Consider the following 26970-nt stretch of genomic DNA (forward strand, 5'->3'; position numbering starts at 1 on the left):
AAGGTCAAGGTCATTGTGAACTTGCATGATCGAGTGATGGCTAATTAATCAACCAGTATAGTTTAATTAAATAAAATGACAAAATCATAATATTTTTTATTATGCACTGAATATGTGCTATACTGATAACATACATTTTTCAAAAAGTGTCCAGCTATGTGTCTTTATGACAACCAGGATCTGGTGTATTCTGACATAAACTGACAACCTCACTGAAACTGTTGTTTCTACAGTGCAACCTAATATAATGTACACCTCAAAAAGCATATATATTGCATATAGTTTTGTACAAATGCAATATGTCATATTAAACAACAAAATGTTTTAAAATAAAACTCCTGAAGATATTTACTTTCAGTTGGGTGTGTGTACTCAGGTATATATGTAGAGACAACAAAGATAGTCAGAGTACCTCTACCCCTTTAAAGAATGCCATTAAAACACATGCACTTGATTGACCCCTAGATTATGAAGACCTTAACAGGCACATCAAAGAAATATCAGTATTAAAAAAATACACTGTCTGAGGAAGGAAACACAAACATGACTGTACCTGTATGAAGTAATGACTTAATGTCCTGAACATTAGTGTTGGGAGGAAATCCTGTATGCTGGGTGTGGGTGTCTTCAAGTTACCAGGTGTGGGAATTTCAAATCCATCGGCCATGCTGATTTTCATAATGAACCATCAAAACCATTGGCAGCCACCAATATTCCTGACTATATTTTATTTATAGCCTACTGTAGTTGGAGGTTTTAATAGTTGTGATATCTGGAATAATCATGCAGCTTTAACACATTTATTTTTGATTAATTACTGAAAAAAACCTGTTTTTAAATGAAAAATTACCCGAACATCTATTTTCTTGCATTATTTTCTAATCCGGATGAATACAATATGTACATTAGATGTATTCCTACAATCTGTAATCCAGCATTTTATTTAGCTAGTAACATTAGGTAATACAGCTTTAACAATAAAATAAATTATCAACTTAATCCAAGGCAGATAATCAAATCTGAAAAAATTGGTTCTGAATCTAGTATAAACTCAAAATGCTTTTCATGAGAGCTGACTAAGTGATTATTAAGAAACAAAAATGATCTGGAGATCTAAGTATATGTTTAACAACCTTATTGTTATGTACAAATAAGAACAGAAGGCACAATAGTGACAACAAATTTAATTATGTTTTTGGTAAAGTTTTTCTTCAAATTTACTTTAAATTTTGCATAAAACTACAAATTTGTCTAAAATATAACTTAGCACCCTATAAATATGTCAAAATGACAATAAAAATCAACTTCTTTACAAATTTGAGTTTTCAGAATTTCATACATAAAAAATTAACAATGTTAATGGAAACTAAAAGACATTAACCCACTATTGGCACATGCTATTTTTAATATAAAAATAAATTGCTATTAAAATCTTAGTTCAGGTTGCCTATATATAATACCATATTTAAGAGCAGTTGTATATGGCAAGTCAAATACCATGTAAAAAGAAATTATTGAAATCTTTACAGTATGAATTATAGGCCAAAACCAACTTTTCTTCAGTGCTAACTTTGATTCAAACTCCATTCAGAGCCATGTACAGAGATTATTGTCAAGGTCAAGGTCATTGTGAACTTGCATGATCGAGTGATGGCTAATTAATCAACCAGTATAGTTTAATTAAATAAAATGACAAAATCATAATATTTTTTATTATGCACTGAATATGTGCTATACTGATAACATACATTTTTAAACTCCTGAAGATATTTACTTTCAGTTGGGTGTGTGAGGAAATTCGTGTGACTTATTTTGATCGGCAACAGTCAACTGTAAAACTATTGTTTTCCCCGTTACAGCGTTAGTTCAGTCATTTAGCGTTACTTTCAATAATCAGTTGTGATTAACGCAAAGTTTTAAGCAACCCAGATAACAAAATATATTATGGTTCGAATGTTCATCCATTTTAGTTGCACTAGCTGTTGTTAATTTAAAAACAAATCATTTAAGTACTGACCTTATGATACAGGACGGACCAGAATATAATATTAACATCGTGCGTCCGAGGTGTAAATATTTTATTTTTCAAATATTTAATACATAGTAAACAAGCAGTTAGTCGATGAGATGAAAATATTGTCAGATTCCTTGTGTATTATTTACATTATTAATTGTTTTTAATTATTGTCAACTAAAATGTGTTTTACGAATCGTGTCGAAATATTCCGTACATATTTGTCGTATTATTTTGTTTGTTAATGTATTAACAAGCCACAATACTTGGCAAAACGCATTTATACTGTTCATATATTTATGAATAAACTGATTTAATTATATATATATATATATATATATATATATATATATATATATATATATATATATATATATATATATAATAATAATAATAATAATAATAATAATTGTCTCACCCACAATGCATATGCGAGTCTGTCATGTGTTTTCTGGGCAAACTGGGCAAAATAATATAATGCATTCTCCTTTTGCATGATAATGTATCGAATGCATTTTCTAAAAATATATAAATACGATCCGATAATAAAGTATTTACAAATGCAAGATTAGTTAGTCTTTATCTACATTTATCACTGATCTGTTACCCATTTACTCCGATTTTTTAAAACGCGATTTCACTTCCGTTACAAAATTATGAAAAAAATTTGCCATTCTCATCATATGTGTATAGGTTATTTGACTTGGTCATAAGCGCTCGCTATAATTTAAGAAATAAATGTAAAGATTATATACTCTTTAAAAAAAGTAGAGGAACCTGAAATATTAAGGTTAATATCAACTATTAGACCCAACATACTTTTTGACCACAGACATCCTAGTAAAGAACGTTCAGGTCTGTTTATCAACGCACCGAAACACATTCCATAGTTTGCACATGCATCACGCAGTTTCCCGTACACGTGCGTGGGGTGTCATTCTCGATTTTGACCATTTCCAGAAAGATCGATTAATCACTGTGGAACATTATTTCTGTCAATTGTTTTCATTCTGTTGATCATACAGTTGTTATTGTTTTGTTTTTAGTCATATTTATTGTTTGAATTTGCGATTTACTGATAAAACACGACAACTTTTAAATTTCACTTCCGACCCCAATCGTCCTTCAAGATGTTTGGTGGTCATAAAACCTACTGTAATACTGAACTACCGGTTGTAATGTTTGCCCAATTAATTCACTATTATCATATAACCATTCCCCACAGCTAATATGCCTTTCAGTTTTGGCAATTGTAAATTCTTATTGAAGAGTAATATAAAAAATTACAAACTAATTTTATTTAGCTTTAGAAGAAAAATAGTTTTATTGGAAATTCTATAGAGGCAGGTTAAGCACATGGCAACAGTTTTACATATACATCACAATAGACAAATATGGTACTTGATAATGAAACTTGTTATTTTTTAGTTGCGGCTCTTGCCATATACATCCTGTTTCATATATTAGTCCTGCAAACAGGATAATAAAAAATGACTAGTTTTTGAGTAAGTGTAACATTTCCATCCTGTCTGCACCAATTCTACTCTACCAAGCAACTCTACTTTACCCTAAATTAACATAACATAATACTCTGAAAATGTCTTCCTCCCTTTACGAGAATCTCATAAAAAAAATTCTAATATCACATCCCGTGTAAAACAAGGTTTATTACTCAACCCACAACCCAAAAGGATACATTCGAATAACCCATATTTTGTGCCAAATGCAGTCTTCTTCATATCCTCCTTTTGTGTGGCTATTTGTTAGTATGCCAAAGTAGCATCTAGTTTTGAAAACGACACAGTGCCAGTCAGTGTATCCAAACGCCAACCAATCAACGGCAATGGAAAGCTGTCGTTGAGGTTCACCGAGTTCAAATGTTGTAGTATATCTACTAGCTTACCCCTCCTTCCAGTGGAGGAGTAGTTACAATAAGTAAATAGATAAAATTTACAAGATCGCCATCATAATTCACTAAATTTGTGTCTCTTGCATGTGAAAACAACAAACTCAGGATGTTAAAGGGACATTCCTGAGTTTGCTGAAACGTTTAATATGTCATCAGCTAACAGAGCCTTTTTAACGATTGTAATTACATATCAAATATATTTTTCTGCATAAAATATTAGTGGCTGTATATTAAACGTGTTTCTAATATTTTTACTAAGTTAAAAAATATTTTTTTTCCTAAAATATGTTTTTTTCGTACGTACGAAATTATTTGAAGACCGAATACAGTTTGGGCTTCTTAGAAATATTAAGACGACCAGAAACACATTGAATATACAGACACTGATATTCTAAACAAGAAAATATATTTAATATGTAAATTTAATCGTAGAAATATTTTATTAGTCGGAAACATCGTACAATGCAACAAACTCAGGAATGTCCCTTTAATGACGTGCATTGTCATCATCAATTAGTCGAGCATTCTGTTATTATCCAATACTGTCAATGACACCGGCTTGAGGTTGAGGTAGTTCCTGTGTCTATGGTCATCATGATGGAAGTGTGTTGTTAAGCATCACTGATATTGTAAGTGTTAATAATATAAGCATATGGTGGCTTGCAACACTGTAAAAAAAGAAAAAGAAAAAAGAGATAGTAATATTAACTAGCTAAAACCTAAAAGCAAGTGAGATAAAATAAATACGCTGTATAAAGACGTGTGTGTACCACTCGATGGGACGAGTCATGCGCGTACGCTGCATTGTCGTATATATTATAGGCAATATATATGACAAACAGAGAATAATACACGAGTTTCAGTTTGATACCACTTATCTTACGAGCTGTTTAAAAACGTACCCAACAAGCGAAAACGAGTTGGATACGTTTTTAAACAACGAGTTGTAAGATAAATGGTATCAAACGGACACGAATGTAGTATTCTACTTCTTACATACCTCGAAACAATGAAAAATGTAAACAGTATAATGAACTAAATTATGTTGTTACAGAACGTAGCCTAACTGGGTCATGGCGTATGGATACTTGGTTTTGAGCATACATACCACGTCATAACAAAATCACTACTGTACTATCAGATCCGTTTTCCTTAAAAAAATAGAGCACTCTAAAACATTTGCCAACCACTCGGAAAATGAAATGGATGAAAAGCGAGCATTTTAATGTGGCGAAAGCATTGTAATAATACAGCTAATTTTGAATCTGAATGACGTTAGTATTCCAATGACGTCACTTTACATCTACAATGACAGGAAGGAAGAAAATGTTTTATTTAACGACGCACTGAACACATTTTATTTACGGTTATATGGCGTCAGACATATGGTTAAGCACCACAGATACTGACCGAGGAAACCCGCTGTCGCCACTTTATGGGCTATTCTTTTCGATTAGCAGGAAGGGATCTTTTATATGCACCATCCCACAGACAGGGTAGTACATACCACGGCCTTTGATATGCCAGTCGTGGTGCACTGGATGGAACGAGAAATAGCCCAATGAGCTCACCGACGGGGATCGATCCCAGACCGACCGCGCATCGAGCTGGCGCTTTACCACTGGGCTACGTCCCGCCCCCTGCAATAACACTAAACTGGGTCATGACCGAACATACACAACGGTGATCTCCTACACGGGTGTAAGAATATAGACGGGTTTATTGCCCAGTGAAGTCAAAGTACTGTGCGCGGCCATGTTTAAAATCACGTGATCGGACCGCCATTAAGGGAATGAAACTTGCACAATAATAACATGTGAAGGCATTGCATCTGGTTGCATTTTCTGAAAGGATAATGCAACCTCATTTAAAGATTGTAGATTCATATCAAAACTGGTGGAAATGTGTTAATAATTAAAAACGTAAATAATAAAGCATGTGAATACACGTGAATACAAAAGCTTAACGAATAATTTAAACTTATGCAAGCAAATATAATTTCCCTGGACACCTGTATAGCCTAATATATTGAACTTTAAAACAGTATTTTAGCCACTGCGGACGGGGGTATCAGATGACACCCCCACACCCTAGCCTATGCTCCTGTTTTGTTTGTACTTGTCTTGGGCATCACCAGTAAGTGTCAAAGGGGTTCGTTTTTTAATTAACTAGTATTTAGAACATTTAATGACTAATCAGAGGCGCGTTTTCAGGGTAATTTAGTGTTGAATATTGTGGATGATTAATTTAATTTAATTTGTTTTCCTAGAAACAAGAAAATAATTTTAAAAATATTTATAATAATTAAATAATAAAAAATAAATTAATTAATTAATAAATTAATAATAAAAATATAAATATGAATAATAATAAAAATAATAAAAAATAAATAATATTAATTACGTCACATACTTCAGAGGCTTCCACCCCTCTTGAAAAGTATTCCATAATAAAGTAAATTGGTAGACGGCCATAAATTACTTGTTTCTTGTCCTAGGAGATCTCAGCGTCATAGCTACAAAGTTTTGTGGGGATGGGGTAGGTGGAGGGGATTCTGTTTGTACCTAAAACTCCTCAAACGGTTAAGAATAGGATTTTCCTTAAGTTATTATTTTTACCAGATGTTTTTGCCTCCCCCCCCCCCCCCCCCCCCCCCCGTTAGCTACGCCCCTTGATATAGATGACAAGGTTACATTCTGGTATGTGGAATCTGTTATTGTAATGGTTTTTCTATGATTTCTGTCTTGGCTACATGTGAGGAAAATCTATTGATAATTAAAAGTAGGAGAGTAGTTTATCCTAATTGTTAACAATTTTGTTCGGACTTTAAAGTCTATAACGTCCTGGCTCGGGGGGGGGGGGGGGGGGGGGGGGGGGGGGGGTTCGCATACATTTCTCTTTTGGAGAGAACTTAAATTTTCTTGTTCTATATGCCAAGGTCTTCAGAAAAAGTTTGGGTGACACTTCCAGGTTAAGTACGTTTTCTCACCAGAGCACATTTATGATTTTTGGTTGGCCGCGAAAAGACTAAAGTGACGATATTAGAGTTTCATGCAATAAATAATTATTTGACACCCATAGATGATTCATTTTGATTTATTTCAATTATTTGGGTGTTACTAACTATATTTTAGCATTATTCATTGCCATAAACCTGGGTTGGGGGTACACAATGACCTTATTTTACATAGTTTTACTCGGAAATCGCTTTCGATTTGAAAGTAGCTCAAAGTCTAATGGCTTCTCAGTCAACCAATACTGTAAGCAGAGTTCCACAAATTGGCCAACTGTTTCTTCATTAAATGCTCAGAGCAATACAGTTTTCTGTTTGATACCTCAAATTGCTGGATGATACCCATGTGGCCCATTGTATCTCTACTCCCTAAAATAAACACTTTTAGGGCATTTCGTCAAATGACCATATCTCCTAATGTAAGTGCCATAAGAAGTTAATCTTTGTGTCTATAAATGTTTTGATCCCCAAAAAATTGACTGGTACCATTACTGTGACTTTTTTGGAGTTGACCTAACTATCATAATTCCAAAATGGCGTCCAAAATGGCCGCGGAATACTGAATTAGACATAACTTCACATACAGAAGAGCATTTGAAGTGAAATTATTACATTATTAGTGCAAAAGTTTCAAACATACCAAAATACTGCAGAACTCAAGCTAATCTTATCAGACAATTTTTTTTTTTACATGAATTGAATCAGGGCTAGCTCTGGGTGAGCAAAACATTTCGCCAAATTGTCTATTAAACTTCAAAAATTGCAGAAATCGACAGTTATTATTTTTAAACAAATCAATTATTACATGAAATTATTTCGCCAAATTAAAATAAAATTCGCAATTTGCGAATTTGGCGAGTGCCAGAGCTCGCCCTGTGAGTGATGTTTTCTTACACTGACAGAATTTGCAACATTTGACCTCAGCCACCCTGCATGGGCAAACTGAACTGATACACTTATGACATGAGCATATGACTGACCAATTAACCTCAAGGAGAAGCTACGATGTTGCAGACATTAGTTGACCTTGGTCGTGCTCAAAGCCACAATATTGCGGTTTCAGTGATTCAACAGTTTCAGGGTCGAGATGGCTCTGCAAGGCATGCATGGTGGTATGAACATTATATAACGCACGCTGGATAGGAGGCAGAATACCATGACTGGTCGGGGGCAGGTTGTCGAGAGAGCTGCCTTTATTGAAATCTAAAACCTGCATGGAGGTCACAGAAATTTGTGATATAACATTTGTGGTATATCAGCACCGTCACCGAATAAAGCTCAGCATTGCGAATCATGGCTGTAGAGAGGGCTGAATATCTTTTCCTTTTACCTGGTAGAGTACGATGGAGTATTGCCGAGATTCAGAAGTATTTCCACGAAGATGACGACAAATTAGTTTCTCCAGAAGACAGAAGAAGTTTGGTGTTGTTTGAACACCAGAAAGTCTGTTTTGTTAGAGGTGTTCCTGGTTCGATGGAACTGTGTTCATTTGGTACAGTATTGGTGCGCTTCCTTCTCTCATTGTCCTTTACTGACGGGTCATCCAAGTAAATGTCGAACACATAGTCACATCGGCCAAACTGACGATAAACATCAGAAAATGACATGAAAACTCAAGAGATCCTGACAGTTGGAAAGGCCAGTAAAACGAATCTTACGAACAGTGGCCATGATGTCTATAACAAATGACAAGTTTCTCTGATGTGTATATTCATAGTCCTCAGTCTTGAGATGAGTCTCTAATGCTAATCACATGTCCACCGATTTGGGATAAGGTGCCCGTAGTGGCCCATATTTTGGGGGAAATTTGCAAAATCTCACGGCGGCCACAAGGGTGCCGTGGCTATCCTGCGGGTACCTTGGCATTCTTTCCTCGCCGTAGGTCGCATCGGAAGCTTTTAGCGCAGAGTTAAAAGTTCCTGATTGGTCGTAAACCCGTAGACACGTATACAGCATCGCACGGGCCCAGTATGGCCACTGCAACATTCGTACGGATGCCATACGATTATGGCACTGAATTTCGGGCCCCTCAAATCGTACGGCACTCATACAATTTCCAAGATCATCGTACGAGTATCTTACGATGTCCGTGCGAGTCCCTCTCGAATCCCGTACGATTTTTGCAAATCGTATGAGATTCGAGAGGGACTAGGCTCCTGTCCGACTGCCGTCCGTAGGATTATCCTGCGGTACCCTTGCAGCTTACCCACAGACGCCTCGCGATTGGAGTCGAGAAAACTTCAAAAGGCACGACGCGGACCCCGCTGAATATGTGACTGCTACACATGGATGCTGCAGACCCCTGTGATATCGAAATCATAGAAATCCGCCGTAGGTAGAAACATTCGTACGGGGCCCGGTGGATATGTGACTGTAGCATAACTCTTTGAGTAGCTGGCTTTTCTTTGGGCTGGTCATCATCCCATTGTTGAATCTCACAATAATGAAAACCACCAGGAACAAGCCACAGCAAACAATCACGAAAATAGCGAAGGAGGTGAATATTGGTGTAGAAAATGATTGAAATCGTCCGTGATCATGGCCTCACAACAAAGGACCTTTTGAAATATGTCACACCCTTTCCTCTCCTGTTCAGTGACAATGATTTTATGACCAGCCCACCTCTATCAAAACAGGAGGAAATGTTCTGGCCTTCAAAAAACAAGAAGGTTCTGGAGAAACTAATCTATCGTCATTTTCGTGGAAATACTTCTGAATCTTGGCAATAGGCCACTTTAAAAGATGAGAACAGGCAATGTGTTATGGTTTACAAAGGCAAAGAAAAAGATCTGGCCCACCTTCTATCATTTGAAGAAGCTGACCTTCATGTCTTGGATTCTCTTGAGGCAGGACACAAAGTATGTGTCTTAATCTCCATTGATATAGATGTAATTGTCGCCCTGCTCTACCACATCCCCGTATTGCTGCAACACGAACTTAAGGAGCTGTGGGTACGAACTGGAGTGGGAGATTCCACTCGGTAGGTGTGTGTCCCTTCCTACTCTGTTCGACATCCTGGGTCATCAGCACTGTACAGTATTCCCAGCTTTGTACAGCCTTACATGGTGTGACATCACCAGCAAAGTTGGTACGAAGAAGGCAGCTTTGAAAGCAGAACTGGAGAAGTATATCAAAATCTTTGGGAGATATTCGCCCCTCTCTACAGTCATGATTCGCAATGCCGAGTATTATTTGGTGAAGGTGCTGAGATACCACAAATGTCTATGACCTCCATGCAGAGATTTCCGATTTCAGTAAAGGCAGGTCTCTCGACAACCTGCCTTCGATCAGCCACAGAATCTTGCCTCATATCCAGCGTGCGTTCTATAACGCCCACACCACCATGCATTCCTTGCAGAGCCATCTTGACCCTGAAACTGTTGGATCACTGAAACCACAAGATTGTGGCTATGAGCAAGGTCAACTAATGCCTGCAACATCGTAGAAAACCCTCGAGGTTATTTGGTCAGTCATACGCTCATGCCATAAGTGTATCGGGTCAATTGGCTCTTGCAGGATGGCTGAGGTCAAATGTTGCAAATTCTGTCCGTGTAAGAAAACATCACTCAATTCCTGTAAATGTAATTGTCCGATAAGATTAGCTTGAGTTCTGCAGTATTTTGACATGTTTGAAACTTTTGCACTAATAATGAAGTAATCTTTAAATAGTAGTAGACAGTTATCAATGATAAATAATGATAATTCATGAAAGGTTCATTTGTACTATATTAAACACAATATATAGGCCTGATGTTTTTAATGACTGAACTTCATTCTTTATTAATGTGGACTTTTTGATTGGATGGGGTTTTTAATTATTATCTGGGATATGGTAGGGAGAAGGAGGGGTGCAGAATTTGTGTATTTGATTCTCTTTTGTTAAGTGTCAATTGGAATGTATATGTGAAGTTATGTCTCATTCAGTATTCTGCGGCCATTTTGGACGCCATCTTGGAATTACTGCCAATTAGGTCAACTCCAAAAAATCACAGTAATGGTACCAATCAATTATTTGGGGTTAAAAACATATTTATAAACACAAAGATTAACTTTTTGTGACAGCTACTTTAGAAGATATGGTCATTTGACGAAATGCCATCAAAGTGTTTATTTTAGGGAGTAGAGATACAATGGGCCCCATAGGTATCATCCAGCAACCCGAGGTATTAAATGGAAAATTGTATTGCTCTGAGCACTTAATGAAGAAACTTTTGGCCAATTTGTGGAACTCTGCTTACAATATTGGTTGACTGAGAAGCCATTAGACTTTGAGCTACTTTCAAATCGAAAGCGATTTCCGAGTAAAAATATGTAAAATAAGGACATTTTGTTTCCCAAACCTAGGTTTATGACAATGAATAATGCTAAAATATAGTTAGTAACACAAAAACTATTGAAATAAATCAAAATGAATAATCTATGGGAGTCCAATAATTATTTATTGAATGAAACTCCAATATCATCATTTTAGCCTTTTGGCGACCAACCAAAAATCATAAATGTGCTCTGCTGAGAAAACGTACTTAACCTGGAAGTGTTACCCAAACGTTTTCTGAAGGCCTTAGCATATAGAACAAGAACATTTAAGTTAACTCTCTAAAAGAGAAATGTACGCAAACTACCCCCCAGAGCCTATACTATTACGTAGCCTAATTGTTGAACGGCACCATATATATACTCTTCAAAAAAAGTAGGGGAACATGAAATATTGACCACAGACATCCTAGTAAAGAATGTTCAGGTCTGTTTATCAACACACCGAAACACAATCCATAGTTTGCACATGCATCACGCAGTTGCCTCGTGCGTGGGGAGTCATTGTCGATTTTGACACGGTCGATTAATCAATGTGGAACATTATTTCTGTCAATCTTTTTCATTCTGTTGATCATACAGTTATTGTTTTGTTTTTAGTCAATTTTATTGTTTGAATTTGCGATTTACTGATAAATAAACGTCAACTTTAAAATTTCACTTCCGACCCCAATCGTCCTTCAAGATCTTTGGTGGTCATACTTTGGTGTAATACTGAACTACCGGTTGTAATGTTTGCCCAATTAATTCACTATTATCATATAACCATTCCCCACAGCTAATATACCTTACAATTTTGGCAAATGTAAATTCGTATTAGAGTTCCCTTATTTTTTTAAAGAGTCTGTCTGTCTGTCTGTCTGTCTCTCTCTCTCTCTCTCTCCCTCTCTCTCTCTCTCTCTCTCTCTCTCTCTCTCTCTCTCTCTCTCTCTCTCTCTCTCTCTCTCTCTCTCTCTCTCTCTCTCTCTCTCTCTCTCTCTCTGTGTGTGTGTGTATGTGTGTGTGTGTGTGTGTAATGTTTTGTGGCCACACCTATAGTCCGTCCTACGGGGCATGGGCGGATCCAGGACATATTAAAAAGGGGGCACATTGGCTTGTTAAAAGGGCATCTTAATAAAATAAAATAAAATTGTAGTTAATGTAAATGCGTTTGTGTATATATCGCAGTATACGAACGGAAGTGTACATTAAATGACAAGCTGCGTTTTTCTGTAGCACTAGCTGCATTAATAAAGATTATTTTATGAACTTTGAGGCCCGTCGGATTATTTTTTTTAAAGGGGATAAGCTAATGACCAGGGTCGTTTTAAACACGATATGTGTAGGGGGGAGGGGGGGGGGGGGGCGTCCAGGGTAAATTTTTGAAACTGGATGGCTTTAAAGTTTAAATTAAATGCCTTTTCTTGGCACTGAATCGCAAAATTAGCCATTTTTAAACAATAATTTAAAAACTATTTTTTTGCATAGTATTGAAACCCAAGAATGTGTTTTTGTCCCCTTGGCATCTTGATAGAAAAATTACCCATTTTCAGACAGTGATAACTTCCTCTTTTGGAGTTTTACAACACAAACATTATTATTTAACCCGGAATTTTAGCATTGACCGGGGGCCGGAGAACCCGAGAAAAAGCCATAGAATCAAGTTTGTTTCATATATAAGTATGACTATCAAATATTTGATTGTAATTTGACTTTGATAACTTTTTTTAAATGGCACAATTCTAGCCTGCAATCCCCCCCCCCCCCCTCCCCACACACCCACACCCACAAAAAACAAACAAAAAACCCAAAACAAAACAAACAAATAAACATACAAACAAACAACAACAAAACCATATAAAGGGCACTTGTAAGCACTTGTAAATTTAAAACTTTAAAAGACACTATCCTAGGGACGGCTCCGTCTAGGTAGGGCAATTATACATAAAAACAATATAAAGGAGCAGTTGAAATGTTATAACTTTAAAGGGCACTATTCTAGGGACGGCTCTGTCTAGGTAGAGCAGTTATACACAAAAAAAAAAAAACACCCCAAAACCCCCCCAAAAAATACCCCAAAACCCCCAACCTATATAAAGGGGCATTTGTAAATTTTAACTTTAACTGGAACTATTCTAGGGTCGGTTCTGTCTAGGTAGGGCAGGTATACATAAAAATGACAGAGCCTATTGTTCATTAGTCATTTTGAAAATCTATACAATTTCAAAGCAAAAACTATTAGGCTATCATTATGCAACTTTGATCACGCAACTTTAAGGTGCTCATTACTCGCGTTAGACACTGTGGTAAACTCCATTGAGACAAAGTAACACAGACACACATCTGCAAGATTGCGCATACACGCACAACTTAACTTCATGCAGCTAGCTAGATAGATAGATAGATAACTAAATGTGCTCATATACCACTAGGGTTTCGAACACGCCCATCCGGAGTCCAACCTCCGATAACATCGGTGGCCTGACTCGGGATGTGTGTGTGTGTGTGTGTGTGTGTGTGTGTGTAGAGTTGATAGTGGGCAGAATTTTGGAAATAGCAATTAGTGAAAAGGTTAATAGTATTAAAAAAGAAGAAGAAAAGTTACAAGCCAAAAATAAAAAGAATTGACTGCTCGGCCGAAAATATATATAGGCTAATTTGAAGCATTTTTGAATGACAGTCGAAAAATGAAATAAGAGAAAGAAAAGAGGATCGGACTATTTAATAATATTTAAAAAAAGAGTAATTTTTGACATAAAATTTTGAACGAAGGTCTAATGTCCGATCTATATGTCCACGTGAGAGGCCTCGTTAAGGCTGTTAGGGTGCACAGCTTGTAGGACGAGATAGGTTGCATCCCGCCAAGAAAACCCCTAGATTGACCGTCATTAGACGTTGAAGGTGTAGTGCTGTGCTGAAATACAGATCGATCTTGAGAAGCCGGATCCGTCTGAACGAGAGCGAGTATCAGACTAGGGTATAGTCCAGTCGTCATGTGTTGGTACAGTGGTGCGGATGGGCCCGACTCCGGAGGATACAAGATGGTATCAATATAAAACAAAGTAAAGTCTACAAAAGAGTAGTAGGGGCCGACCCCGCTTCTTATTTCTTCTTAGAGTGGGGCAGCCAATCTTCCAGTGCAGCTAGGACAGGTTCGGACATGTACAGACTAAATGCGAACAACCGTGGCGTTCTGCAGAATGGCCGTCATACGAGTCACGGATAAACAAGTCAACATAGTCAGCCGGAGAAATTACGTGGAGGCAAGGAATCCAAGAATCCAACCTGGTGGTGCAGGCTGTGAAACGAGAAGCGTTCCAGCGTTCAATCAGTTCCAACGGCCGCATACATCCCAGTAGAAAACTCCATTTCGTTGACAAAAACAAAACAAAATGGAGGATTCCCAAATCGAGCACACGAAAGCAGTGCATCATGCACAAGCGAAACAAACACATCTTACCGCGTCGATCTCCAGACTGGGAATCTCATGCAGCTAAAAATGCTTACGTGCAAAACAATTTTTATATAAACAAAAGGGCACATGAACATTTTGAGGGCACTTGAATTTATTTATTTTTTAAATTGGGGGGGAGGGGGGAGAAGGGTATGCGTCCCTCTGGTCCCTCCATCTGGATCCGCCTCTGTCCTACGGGGAACGCCTTTTTATGCTATGGAATTTACAAGTTATCTTTTTCTGAGTCGATTCTTTTCTACATTAGAAACAAAAATAGTATTATTTTGTTATTTCAAAACATTTAAAATTTTCTTCTTACGTCAAACAAAACTGAAATTATTTACAAAAAAAGAAAAAAGAGTATAAGGATGTGATGGACTATAGGTGAATACGGAATTTACTACAAGTTATTTATTTATGAGCCTATTCATTTTTATATTGAACACAAACATCATTTTTAAAATGTGTTATTTCCAAAACACTTTATTTTCTTATTACGTGAAACCAAACTGAAAGTTTTTAAAATACTCCCCCCCCCCCCCCCCCCCGACATTTTTGTAGGATGATAGGACGGACTATAGACATCATTCGCTGTATTTCCCATATTTGCCACACCTACCACCAAAAGCCCGTTTATCGAAGCATTTTTGTTAATATATATGATGAAAAATACAAAAAAGCAAGTCTACATAATGTCCTCTCTGGGTGGCACTTAGCTCATTCTGAAGCCGGTCTAGTAAATATAATATTTTTCAAATATTAAATACTTACTAAAAAGGAAAGTTAGTCGATGAATAAATAATTTTTAAAGAAAAAAGCATTGGTTGTTTAGTATTTACATTAGTATTTGTTTTAAATTATCATCAACTAAAATGTGTTTTTACGAATCATGTCTAAACATTCCGTAAATTTTCGTTTGTTTGTCATATTATTTTGTTTGTTCACATATTAATAGACCGCAATACGTGGCAAAACACATTTATACTGTTTATGTATTTATGAATAAACTGATTTGATTTAGTCTATATTTTTAAACAATTCGTCTCACCTACAATGCATATTGGAATTCGCCATGTTTTTTTCTGGCTAAAATCCTATTAAAAAAAATCCAATGCATTCTTGTTTTGCACGGTAATGTATCGAATGTATTTTCTAAAAAATATATCAACACAATCCCGATCATAAGGTATTTACGATAGTAAGATTAATTAGCCTTTTTCTGCATTTGTCGCAGATATTTTAACAATTTACTCCGATTTTAGTTTTTTTTTAAACACGATTTCACAGTTACAAAAGTTTTATATTTTGTCATAGCCAACATATGGGACTCAGTCTGTATAGGTGTTTCACTTTGTCATAAGCGCTCGCGGCGCTCGCTAATAATGTTAAAGTATAATATATTCACAATGTACAATATTAACTGTGCTTGATCAGCCGACATCATAAGAAGGATGTTGTCAAAAACTGAATGGTAGCCATGCTGTGTATACTAAACGCCAAAAGAAACTATATACTTAATATTGTTCCCAGTTATTTTTATAATATTAAAACATCATAACAATGGCAATATCATTTGAACCAGATTGCATTCACAAACAAAACACTTAAAACACAATTTCAATATATTTTACATCCTGTGGTGGGTGGGTGTAAAAATAAAAAAAGTAAAATTGTAACACATTTGACAAATCGAAATTCTTAGTCGGAAATTGAGGTAACATATTGCATTTGGAGTCTTAACTTAGTTAATGCTGAACCACATTTGCTTGTGTGTTTCGTCATTTATGTTCCAGCACTCCAACAAATGCAGGACGAATGCAGAGTTATTGGTTATGTCTCGCCCTCCTGCATACTATGTGTGCACAGATTTGACACTCTAAATGAATTGAAGCATGCCTATTCGATGTTTGCATTGAACTTGACTGAGCCTAGCCATTTAATACTTTTCAATATCCAATATGTTTTTCAAGTTTATTCAATGACTACCATTCAGTATTTGATTCATTATGAACTAGTCATTTGCATACTTTTAATTTAATCATGCACGTTTTGTTTTGCAAAACCAGTTTACCGGACCAGCAGTGAAATGCCTGATTGCCACTTTTGTTGGGTGATTATGTTCATGTGATAATTTGTAGAAATGTATTAATGTATTTGAGAAAATATGGTATTTTAAAAAGTGTAGTTTCTTTTGGTGTTCAGTATGCATGTACTGCTTGAAAATAACATTTATATGGTTATACACAGGTACAACTAAATATTTAACACACAGTAATACATAAATATATGTATTGTGACATTTCTAAGGTCTCACTACACAGATCTCTTCCGGGTGAGAGTTGATTGATCACGGTCCACTATAGTTCCTAATTGTGACACAAGTTATGGTTCACATATTTACTTCTAGGAAATGGTGAAGAATTAAAACAATATGTGTGTGTAATGGTAAGCCTTCTGTCTGTATTTTGCCCATGCTATTTTGTAATATTATGCATTGACCTTTTGGGACATCGGTAAATGAAACACCTGTTCGGACCGGTATTACAGCCAGATGCGGTTAGATAGCAAAATACTGAGACGGAAATATTCTCAAGTTTGGAGTAAAAATAAATGCTTATATAATGTATGTTCGCAATGGTGCATGTTGTTAGTGCCAACGAGAACACGTTCTATTGGCAATCTTCATTTGAAGCTGGGCAATTTAACATGGGTTTCAATGGCAGATGACATCTGTGTAGTGAGACCTAAGCAGTTGTCAAGATAGAACATACCTGTTTGGACAGGATTGAAAGATCCAGTCAGGAACACCTCGTTTAGGATAACCAGCCACGGCTCGGTGGTTCTTGAGTCTGACATGACTAAAAACAATTTAGTTAGCCAAGTCTTAAGTGTGTGTGTGTGTGTGTGTGTGTGTGTGTGTGTGTGTGTGTGTGTGTGTGTGTGTTAGAGCTGTTACGTTGCAGGAGGTCGCGACAGGATACGTATCCCGATACTTTGGTCGCGAAACGATACGTATCGTGATACTTAACTTTAGGTCAAGTTTATGAATCATGATAACCGTAACCAAAATTTACAGGATTACAGGATAGTTTTATTATCACCTCAAATGCTGGGGAATTCTAGCGGGAGAAGGTCAACTCGCACCTAAACCAACTTGCCCCCCTACCAACTCGCCCAGCCGTTTGTCAACTTGCCCCACACTGTTTAGTCGACTCATATCATTACAGTTTTATTAATTAAATATAACAATAGTTTAAGCAATAATGTATGCATTAAATACTGTTGAATATGCACAGCAGTCGGAATCCAAAAGCCTTGCCTGATCATTCCTTTAAGAATATAAAGAACAAACTCACAAACGTCGTTAAAATAGGCTTGGCAGTTCATTGTAATTGATTATTGGATCTCCCCAATATAAAACCATTTTTAAAAAGTGGTCGTAATAGCGGAGTTTCAGTGTAATATTAATTTTTAAAATGACACTAAAGTTGTACACGTTCACTTTTAATTTCGTCACAGTTATTTACGGACAGTAAAGTTTTGGGGCGAGTTGTCCAAACACTGGGGCGAGTTGATCAAACGCTCGGGCGAGTTGGTTTTGGGGCGAGTTGACCAGCATTCATTCCAGCAACTGAACGTCGAAATTACGTTTTCATTGCTCTACTGTGCATGTTCCGTAAGTTCGTAAATTTCTGCTTCAATGTTTTTTTACCAAAATTTATTAAAACATGAATGTATCGTATCGCGATACAGCTGTCCTGAATCGATGTTACGTATCGTGGCTCTCATATCGCGATACGATACTCGATCGTTACAGCTCGTGTGTGTGTGTTTTATTACCAGAGTGCGTTTCAGTATCGTCAATATCATATACATGTATTAGGAATAAAAAATGTATTATACTTTTTTTTTCTTATATGATATTGACGATACTGAAATACGCGAGGGTAATACTCTCTTTATCATGTGATATCAAACCTAATCGTTTTCATATATGTAAAGGTCAATAGATGGTTTATCTAATTTGTGAAAGTCATTAACATTGTGCCCACTATTTGTCCCCTGAGAGGGGATGAAGTTTACTATTGATATAGGGAAATGCATTTAAACTTTATTTTCTTCAGATATACTGGACCATTTCTAATTAAATTTGGTCCTTAGCTTATGGAGAAATTTACCCCCGACCCCGAAAATGGGTGTTGTGCATTCCATGATTCTGGTAGATGGGGTCAACAATTTACTTAGGTGACATTTTAGGCCTATGGACCTCTTGTTTTAACATATTCATCTATGTTTTATGTCGTATAAAAAAACCCTTTACCTCTCTTTGTTAATAAGGTATATGTCACCATCGATCCACGTTGTCACCAATGCATAATCAGCCGGAGAATGTGACCAAAACGTTGTAATAGTGTGTGATGTTACATGTGGGGAGTCACGATTTTCACTGAACCTCCAAAACATGGTATCCTAAAGAAAGACAAAGTAAGCATACTGAGCAAGGCATTTAAGTGAATAAACCTATATACTTTCTAAGTCCATCAGACTAAGACCCTGCAGGTTTTATAATTTGTTTTAATTTATTTGTGAATATCCCGCCAGCAACAAGGTCTAGATTTATCCTGCTCAGTGCAACACTGCAAGGCCGTAGGAAGCGGTAAGGTCGGTCAGGATTAGGCCTGATTAATATTTGCAAGATTAATAATAATAATACCCCCCCCCCCCCCCCCCCACAACAACAACAAAACAACATATTCCGGCACGAATAAATAAAATAAAATTATTAGCATTTTCACGCTGGTCATACGGATAAAACAATAGAGGTTGGATAAATTATGCCGCGGTTATGGCGCCAACTTGGAAAATCCGATAGGTAAGAGAAAATGATTAAATTTTCTATCGATTTGTAAAGTTATTCCTTCAGAATATGCTGTTAATTTGAAACGAAATATGGTTAAACAAGTGTGTAAAAGTTGGAAGTGATTCCGCTGATAAAAAGTCCGCAAACAAATAATATATTTGCACAATGTTATATTTTCTGTACACTTCAGTTGGGTTTTTTTCGTTGTGTTATATTTAATGTAATACAACTAAAATTAATAGTTATTTAAGAATGTTATTTTAGAAGTGTTATAGGATAAATAGAATTAGCTACTTGTGTTTTTAATATGTGAAATATCAACCTCGTCTAGTTAATCGGTATGGACTCGGTTGCTATTTTCAATATTAAAAAGCACCCGTGACGAATCCTCTATATACTTGATTTAAGTTGCTAATTCCATGTTATTAGACCCAACTCGTCCGGTATGATCTCGACAGTCGTGGCTATCTCTGAATTATTACTTTAAATTTCTGGCTTAAAATTCGAAGTGGTCAGACTAAGCCCACAGATAAAAGCTGATGGGGAATGGCAGGTGTTTAGGCACAGATAGCCACAAGAGACAAGCACCTGTCGCGATTGGAGAGACAAGGACTGGGATGTGGAGGTGGACAGCGAAAGAAGTTGAAAAATAGGAGTTGCCAGATCGGGAAGAAACACACACACACACACACACACACACACACACACACACACACACACACACAAAGAAAACAGATCATCACATGACTATATCATTAAGCATGTTTCGATGTGTGCACCGATATGCTGTTTAATGGGTCATACAAAGTTTCGGTTTGGGTCTGAGACTTTCATGGGTTTATTTTGTCGTAAAATGTGCAAAGAAATGAACGATAATAGAGTATGCTTTCATTTAAGGTCCAATATTTTTATTTCACAAAATTATGAAACGCACATGTACATTGTGGGGGAGAGTTGCCATGTCACCCGACGTAAATGTGTTCTAGGATATGTCCTTAAACAAAATTAACAATAAAAAAATCTTAATACCCCCAGTCGCATTTCTCCGCCGTCATCGAAACTTATCAATGTGTGCTTCAAAATGCCTGAGAATGAAGCAAAGAAGCAATTTTTTAAAAATGGGTGGATTCAAAACAGGTCTTACGAATAATTGTTGGCTTCCTACGGGCCTGCAGTGTCAATGAATTTATACACTGGTCATATTGTTGTTACATTATTTTATAGACATGTTTTGAGCTTTGGTATTCGATATGTATACCTATTTTTTACCTTAGGTAATTCACAAAAAGTTGAATGTTAGACAATGTATACATCATACACAAAACATTACTAGGTATTACATAGTATTGCATAACATCTGAAAAACGTATGTATTGGAAAATAAAAATACGATTCTAGTATATCTTTGTAATACCCTGATTTCGTATGAAATAGATAATAATTTTACTAACAACAAGGTTCTGAATTTGTGCATATTAATTGCGTACCTCTATATTTTTAACCTTATTTTTCCATCTCGGTAATAAAAAGGATAATTAAAATGTCCACGAACTCATTGAAATCATAAACATACAACATATTTGTCTACAAAATATGAAAAAGCCAATTATAATGCTCTTTTTTGACAGGGTCGACCATGTTTGGTTTATTAATATATATGCTGTATTAATTTAACTGGTTCCCTAACCAGTAATTATTTTCTGTAATTAATACTATTGATGTTGTGATTATTCATACTTACATTATGTGGGAATTGTAACTGAACAACTTACACCAAAAATGAATATTTCTTCTTTAGCGTATTCTTGCGTTCCCACTATTCCACGTGGTTCTTCTGGCATGGACACCTCGTGGAAAGAATGAGGATACTCGTTTGCTAAATGGTACCCGTTAAACCGCCACACGTTAAAACCTACAATTTACAGCATTGTGCGTTAGTTCTTAAAACCTATCAAAATAAATAAATAAATAAATATATATATATATGTATGTGTGTGTGTGTGTGTGTGTGTGTGTGTGTGTGTGTGTGTGTGTGTGTGTGTGTGTGTGTTTCCAGGAACCCGACCCTACCTGGTAAAGAGAACCAACCATTTTGTTTTTTCAAATTGTTTTTTTCGAATGTTTTAAAAATTAATATGTAGGTTACAAAAGTACATACATAACATTTTATCTGGTACCGTAGGGATGTATGTAGTAAATAAAAAAATGTTTTTAAAAGCCTACTTGTCGTAGCTAATTTTGTTCGTAATAGATATTGATCTATATTTACTTTTATAGTATTTTATATTATTGAAATATCTTCCGATGGAACAGGATGTATCGGGAGGGACCAAAGGTGCACTAAAAACGTTTTCATCATAAACTATTTAGCATAGATTAAATCTAGTTCAAGTATTTCTCCTGTTAGTGTCACAAAAGTTAAAGTTTTATGTTTTTAACGACACCACTAGAACACATTGATTTATTAATCATAGCCTATTGTCAATAATTCTGACATATTCTTAGAGGAAAGCCGCTATATTTTCCCTACACTACAAGGGATCCTTTATATGCATTTTCTCTAAACAGGACAGTACATACCATGATAATTGATTTACCAGTTGCGGGACACTGATTAGGACGGACAAAAGTAATACAATTATTGGTTCACAGAGGGGATTCATTCCTACGATCCATGCAAACACCCCAGGCGAATGCTCTACCCACTGAGCTACACCCTGCCCCCAATGTCACCCATGCACGTATTGTCCATAGGCCAGATCCTGAAATTTAACAAATTGGTATCACCTTGGCGGGCAAATTCTCACGGTGTTTTTTAATAACATTATGCCTTTAGTTAATAAATTAGCATGATATACTTTTGTAAGCAGTAGCGTTTTGGTGGACATCACCCCATAAACACATACTGAGGTGAGGACACATTCTTGTACAATATTTTGGGGTAGCGTAAACAAAATGTATCATAACTTTACAACCAACGAACACAGCCACACAAATTAACACTAACAATGTTTGTATACGGAGTGAAATTAAAAACTTCACGATCTAAAATTTGAATAAAGTCAATGAGTGTTGAAAGCAGGTATTTTTTAGGAATAAATATTGTAAATACACTCCATTTGAAGCCCATCACAGCCCACGTGACCTGATCTATAGCACGTGCATAGCACCATTGAGGCAAAAGTGGTTTTGCACGTGCCACTGGTCACATGACAACAATAGCACACGTGTTCTCAATATTATAATTTTTACATTGAATAAATAATGGTATTCATCTTCAATATCAGTATTACAAAGTTTGCATATTCTGTTTTCTCTAGGGACGTTAAACCATCTGCCAGTTTCAAATGGTAATCTTAAATTTGACTACGCAATTTAGTTATCCAGTAACTATTTTGGTAGGATAATCTCGACAAATAGGTTTCGAAGTAAAATTATTTTTTAAATAATGTGTAAAATTGATCCCTATAAGAGTTTGTAATGTCTGAGAACCACTGTTGTATAAATTGATTGCATAGGTTTTGTTTAAATTCTTGTTTATACGATTTAAAATCATTATTTTGACTGGTATAGATGTACCCCATTCCCGTGTTATCGAAAATACTTGTTATGAATTTCAATCATTTAAATTGATTTCTTTCACCACTTTTAAAATAAAACATTAATTTATATAAAATACTGCTAAGTTTATTTTCGTCTTTAATCAGTTTACTCCAAAATGACACCATTATTTGTAAATTTTCATAACCCCAAATTTCTGATCCATATAATAAAATCGGTTCAACCACTAAATCAAAAAGTTTTAATTGTATATAAACTAATATGCTATTGTTCCGTATTGTTTTTGGTATACGGCAAAACGTGCTTTTTGAGCTTGGTCTACAAGGTGTTGCTTTGCATTAGATAAATTCCCATTATATTTAAAACAAATTCCTAAATAACAGTAATAATCAACAATTTCCAATCCTTCCTCTTGCAACATAAATTCAAGCTCGACTTTCTCTGCTACAAATCACAACTTTTGTTTTACTCACATTAATGCTAAGATTACAAGAGTTACAATAGTCATCAAATATATCTAAAGCATGTATACCAGCAGGAAAATCATCGACATATAGCGAGCAATCAACACCAGCTTTTAAACAATGGGTGATGCTATTAATGTTCATACAAAATAGAGTTACTGACAAAATGCTACGCTGACGAATATCTTTCTCTTGGAAGTGAGAATCAAGATACCACTCGGCCAACCAGGTCTGGCACACAAAAATGAAAGCCTAATTAAACCGTAGTTAAGAAAATAATGTAATAATGATGAGATGAATGGTGAAACTGTAGGACTTCCATTTTTCTATGGTGCAACTTGACAGGGCCTTACTCCATGCTTGCTGTCAGTTGAGATATCTCAGTATCACCTGGGATAAGCATTCTGGCTGTGCGGTAATTCACTAAGAAGAGGACCATAATGACACCAGGTGCCAACCGCATTGCTATGATACAGGACGCATACATCTAGAACAGCAATCAAAGCGTCAACAGAAGAAACGTGATGAATGTGTACTCATGGAAGCAGACACTATGGTATATAAGAAAAATCCCCAGCCCTGACTCTCTTAAAAAGAGCAAAGATGATGTGATTCTACTTTGTTTTCTTTGTAAAAAGTAAACGAACACCCTAGTATGCATGCAACTGCTACCCTGATGTAACTTCTGTCTTTACCTGCTCAACCGCTCAACCCTTGCACTAAGCAGATCCATACCTCCAGCTACTGAAATGCCTCATAGTTATATTGTATGATAAGCTCAGTAAACTGGAACATATTGACGAAATAAGGGAGGTGTTAAAACTGTCAGAACGGGAAGACAATGGACATTATCACACATGATGACCTACTTCACCACTTAAAACAAGTTACTTACAAGCTGAAATATCACTAACCAATGAACAGAGTTAAAACTATTTTAGGTCACCTAGGAATGAATAATATATGCCTAACACAAACCTTTCTATCTGTAAAATGGCAATCACAACAAATTAGCATAAGACCAGTATTTACAAACATGGAAAATTCATATTTCAAAGTCATCGACAGGTAAAACCTACAAACTTTTTAAAGAACAATTAAATTTTGAAAATTATCTTAATATTATTCCTGAAAAATTATGGAACATTATTTTAGAGAACTTATGAGCAGTAAAATAATAAGCACACAAAAACATTTAGCTAAATTCATGATTATAATTTCTCAAGTATTTAAAGGCCCATAACAACAATACCCAAGGGGAGGAGGGGTTGGGGTCACGGGCCTGCTATTATGACCAAATTAATCTATATTTCCCCTAGTATCTTACCCATGAACATGTATGTCACTCTTCCGCTGGGCATAGTGAAGGCAAAATCCAGACCAACTGGTGCTCCTGGAAACACGTCCTGCAGACTCGCTGACCGGCGTTCACCACTGATATTATCATCAATCAGGAAAGCCCGGTTATTCAAAATGCCCCACTTTCGCATGTCCGGCCCTATACGTTTAAATACAGTACAGTAACATTTGGCTACATCGAACTTCAAAAATTTTTGACTACCCTTAATAACTTACGTTGATATTTAAAATAAAATAATCAGATTTAGTTTGACAGCCTGTCCAAAATGTTCAAGTATTGTGGATACCTTTTGCTAAGTCAGTCATTTGTAATAAGCGACCCTAATTTAAATAAACACGAGATTTAGGATGAATTTATAGATGAACATATATATAAATTGATTATGATTTAAAACATATATCGTTAAGTTATTTAACGTTTTGTAGACAATTTTCTTATGGCTGGAATAGCTCGTATTATAACATAAAAGCAATCATTTAAAAATAATTAATATGATATACCCTTGTCTAATTGTGCATGCGTGTTACATTAAAATTACCAAATTATTGAGTCTCAATAATTCATAATATTGACATGGTTAACTGCAAATTCTGAGTTTGTATTTAAGGATGATTCGTTATTTTGAGTCAAATATCCTAGAGTAATAGGTCCCAATGGAGTGGAGATGGGTACTGGGTACGTGGACAGTGTTAGGGAATGGCCCATTCCCAGATGTACAAGGGATGTAGAAAGTTTTTTGGGTTTTGCAAATTACCACTGAAACTTTATAGCCGAGAGTGCAAAAATTGTGGTTCCATTGTATGAGATCCCTGGAAAGAAACCATTCATTTGGGGTATCGCTCAGGAGACAGCTTGGATTAGGCTGAGAAAGCGTTAGTGTCAAATCCGGTGTTGATGTTGCCTAACACAGACGACTTATTCATGCTTGACATGGATGTGTTGGATAGGGCAATAGGGGCGGAGTTGTCCCAAATGCATAATGGCAAAAAGAGGACGGTTGCATATGCCAGTTGTAGTTTGACATCTGAGCAGAAAAAGTATTATATTACCCGGAAAGAACTGTTGGCGGTGGTAAGATTTGCCCGCCAGTTTCACCACTATTTGCTGGGTAGAAGGTTTCTGGTACGGACTGACCACAACAGTTTAACATGGTTGTTAACTTCAAGGAGCCACAATGAAAGTTGACTAGATGGTTGGAGCAGTTGGGTCAGTATGATATGAAAATTCAACATCGACCTGGAAAACAACATGTGAACGCAGATGCTCTATCGATATTGCCAGTACTGCAACCATGCCCTGAGTTTGAGGCAGGCGTCAAGATAACAGTATTGCATAAGGGCACGTGACAATTGCGGAACGTTTTTTCATAACGTGGACAATGCAGTGTCTTTAGCTACCAGGTTGGATCAACCGCCAATGGAACGCAGATGATCCCCACTACAGGTGAGATTGATTGATTGCAAACATATTTTATTGTACCAAGAACAAAAGAATTGGGCACAAGTTTGACAACTTACGAGGCCCTCTTGTATATTCATATAATATACTTGGCGACCTATATTACATAGCTGTAAATATAAACTACATGTATACATTCAAGGATAACCAGTGTAAGGAAATGTATTATATACAAAAGAATGTGAAGGAAAGAAAACAAATTATACAAAAGATTACACAAATAGTACATCAAGTACAGTTAAATTCGCTATCTCATTTACAAATAATCCTTATGGTAATTTAAACAATACTTTATTAATCAAAACGATGAGGTTTATATATATATATATATATATATATATATATATATATATATATATATATATATATATATATATATATATATTTGAACATTAGTAAATATTTCTTTATTATTGGCATCGCTTAATGTGCTTCTACCATAAAACAGTAATTGTAAATCTATTGGTTGAAAAAGCTGCAAGGAATTACATAGAATCAGTCTCTGTTGTTCATATTGTTTACATTGTAAGTAAAAATGGATATTGTTTTCCAATCTGTATCCACAGTTACATGAAGGGTCTGT

At 35.9% G+C, this 26970-nt stretch overlaps 1 protein-coding gene across 1 annotated transcript in view; it reads right to left on the bottom strand.

Annotated features, from left to right (window-relative positions):
* Positions 1–4310: 4310 nt before the first annotated feature.
* The window catches only part of LOC121368721 (72 kDa type IV collagenase-like), a 103220-nt gene continuing 80560 nt past the window's right edge, over positions 4311–26970 (bottom strand). Inside the window, exons 9-13 of the mRNA XM_041493470.1 lie at positions 24897–25067; positions 21317–21456; positions 19005–19153; positions 17455–17541; positions 4311–4591 (exon numbers count right to left, since the gene is read on the bottom strand). Coding sequence (XP_041349404.1) covers positions 4516–4591; positions 17455–17541; positions 19005–19153; positions 21317–21456; positions 24897–25067 — 623 coding nt within the window. The 3' untranslated portion in view covers positions 4311–4515. The remainder of the gene's footprint in view (positions 4592–17454; positions 17542–19004; positions 19154–21316; positions 21457–24896; positions 25068–26970) is intronic.

Source organism: Gigantopelta aegis, chromosome 3 (assembly GCF_016097555.1).
Source record: "Gigantopelta aegis isolate Gae_Host chromosome 3, Gae_host_genome, whole genome shotgun sequence".
NCBI lineage: Eukaryota > Metazoa > Mollusca > Gastropoda > Neomphalida > Peltospiridae > Gigantopelta > Gigantopelta aegis.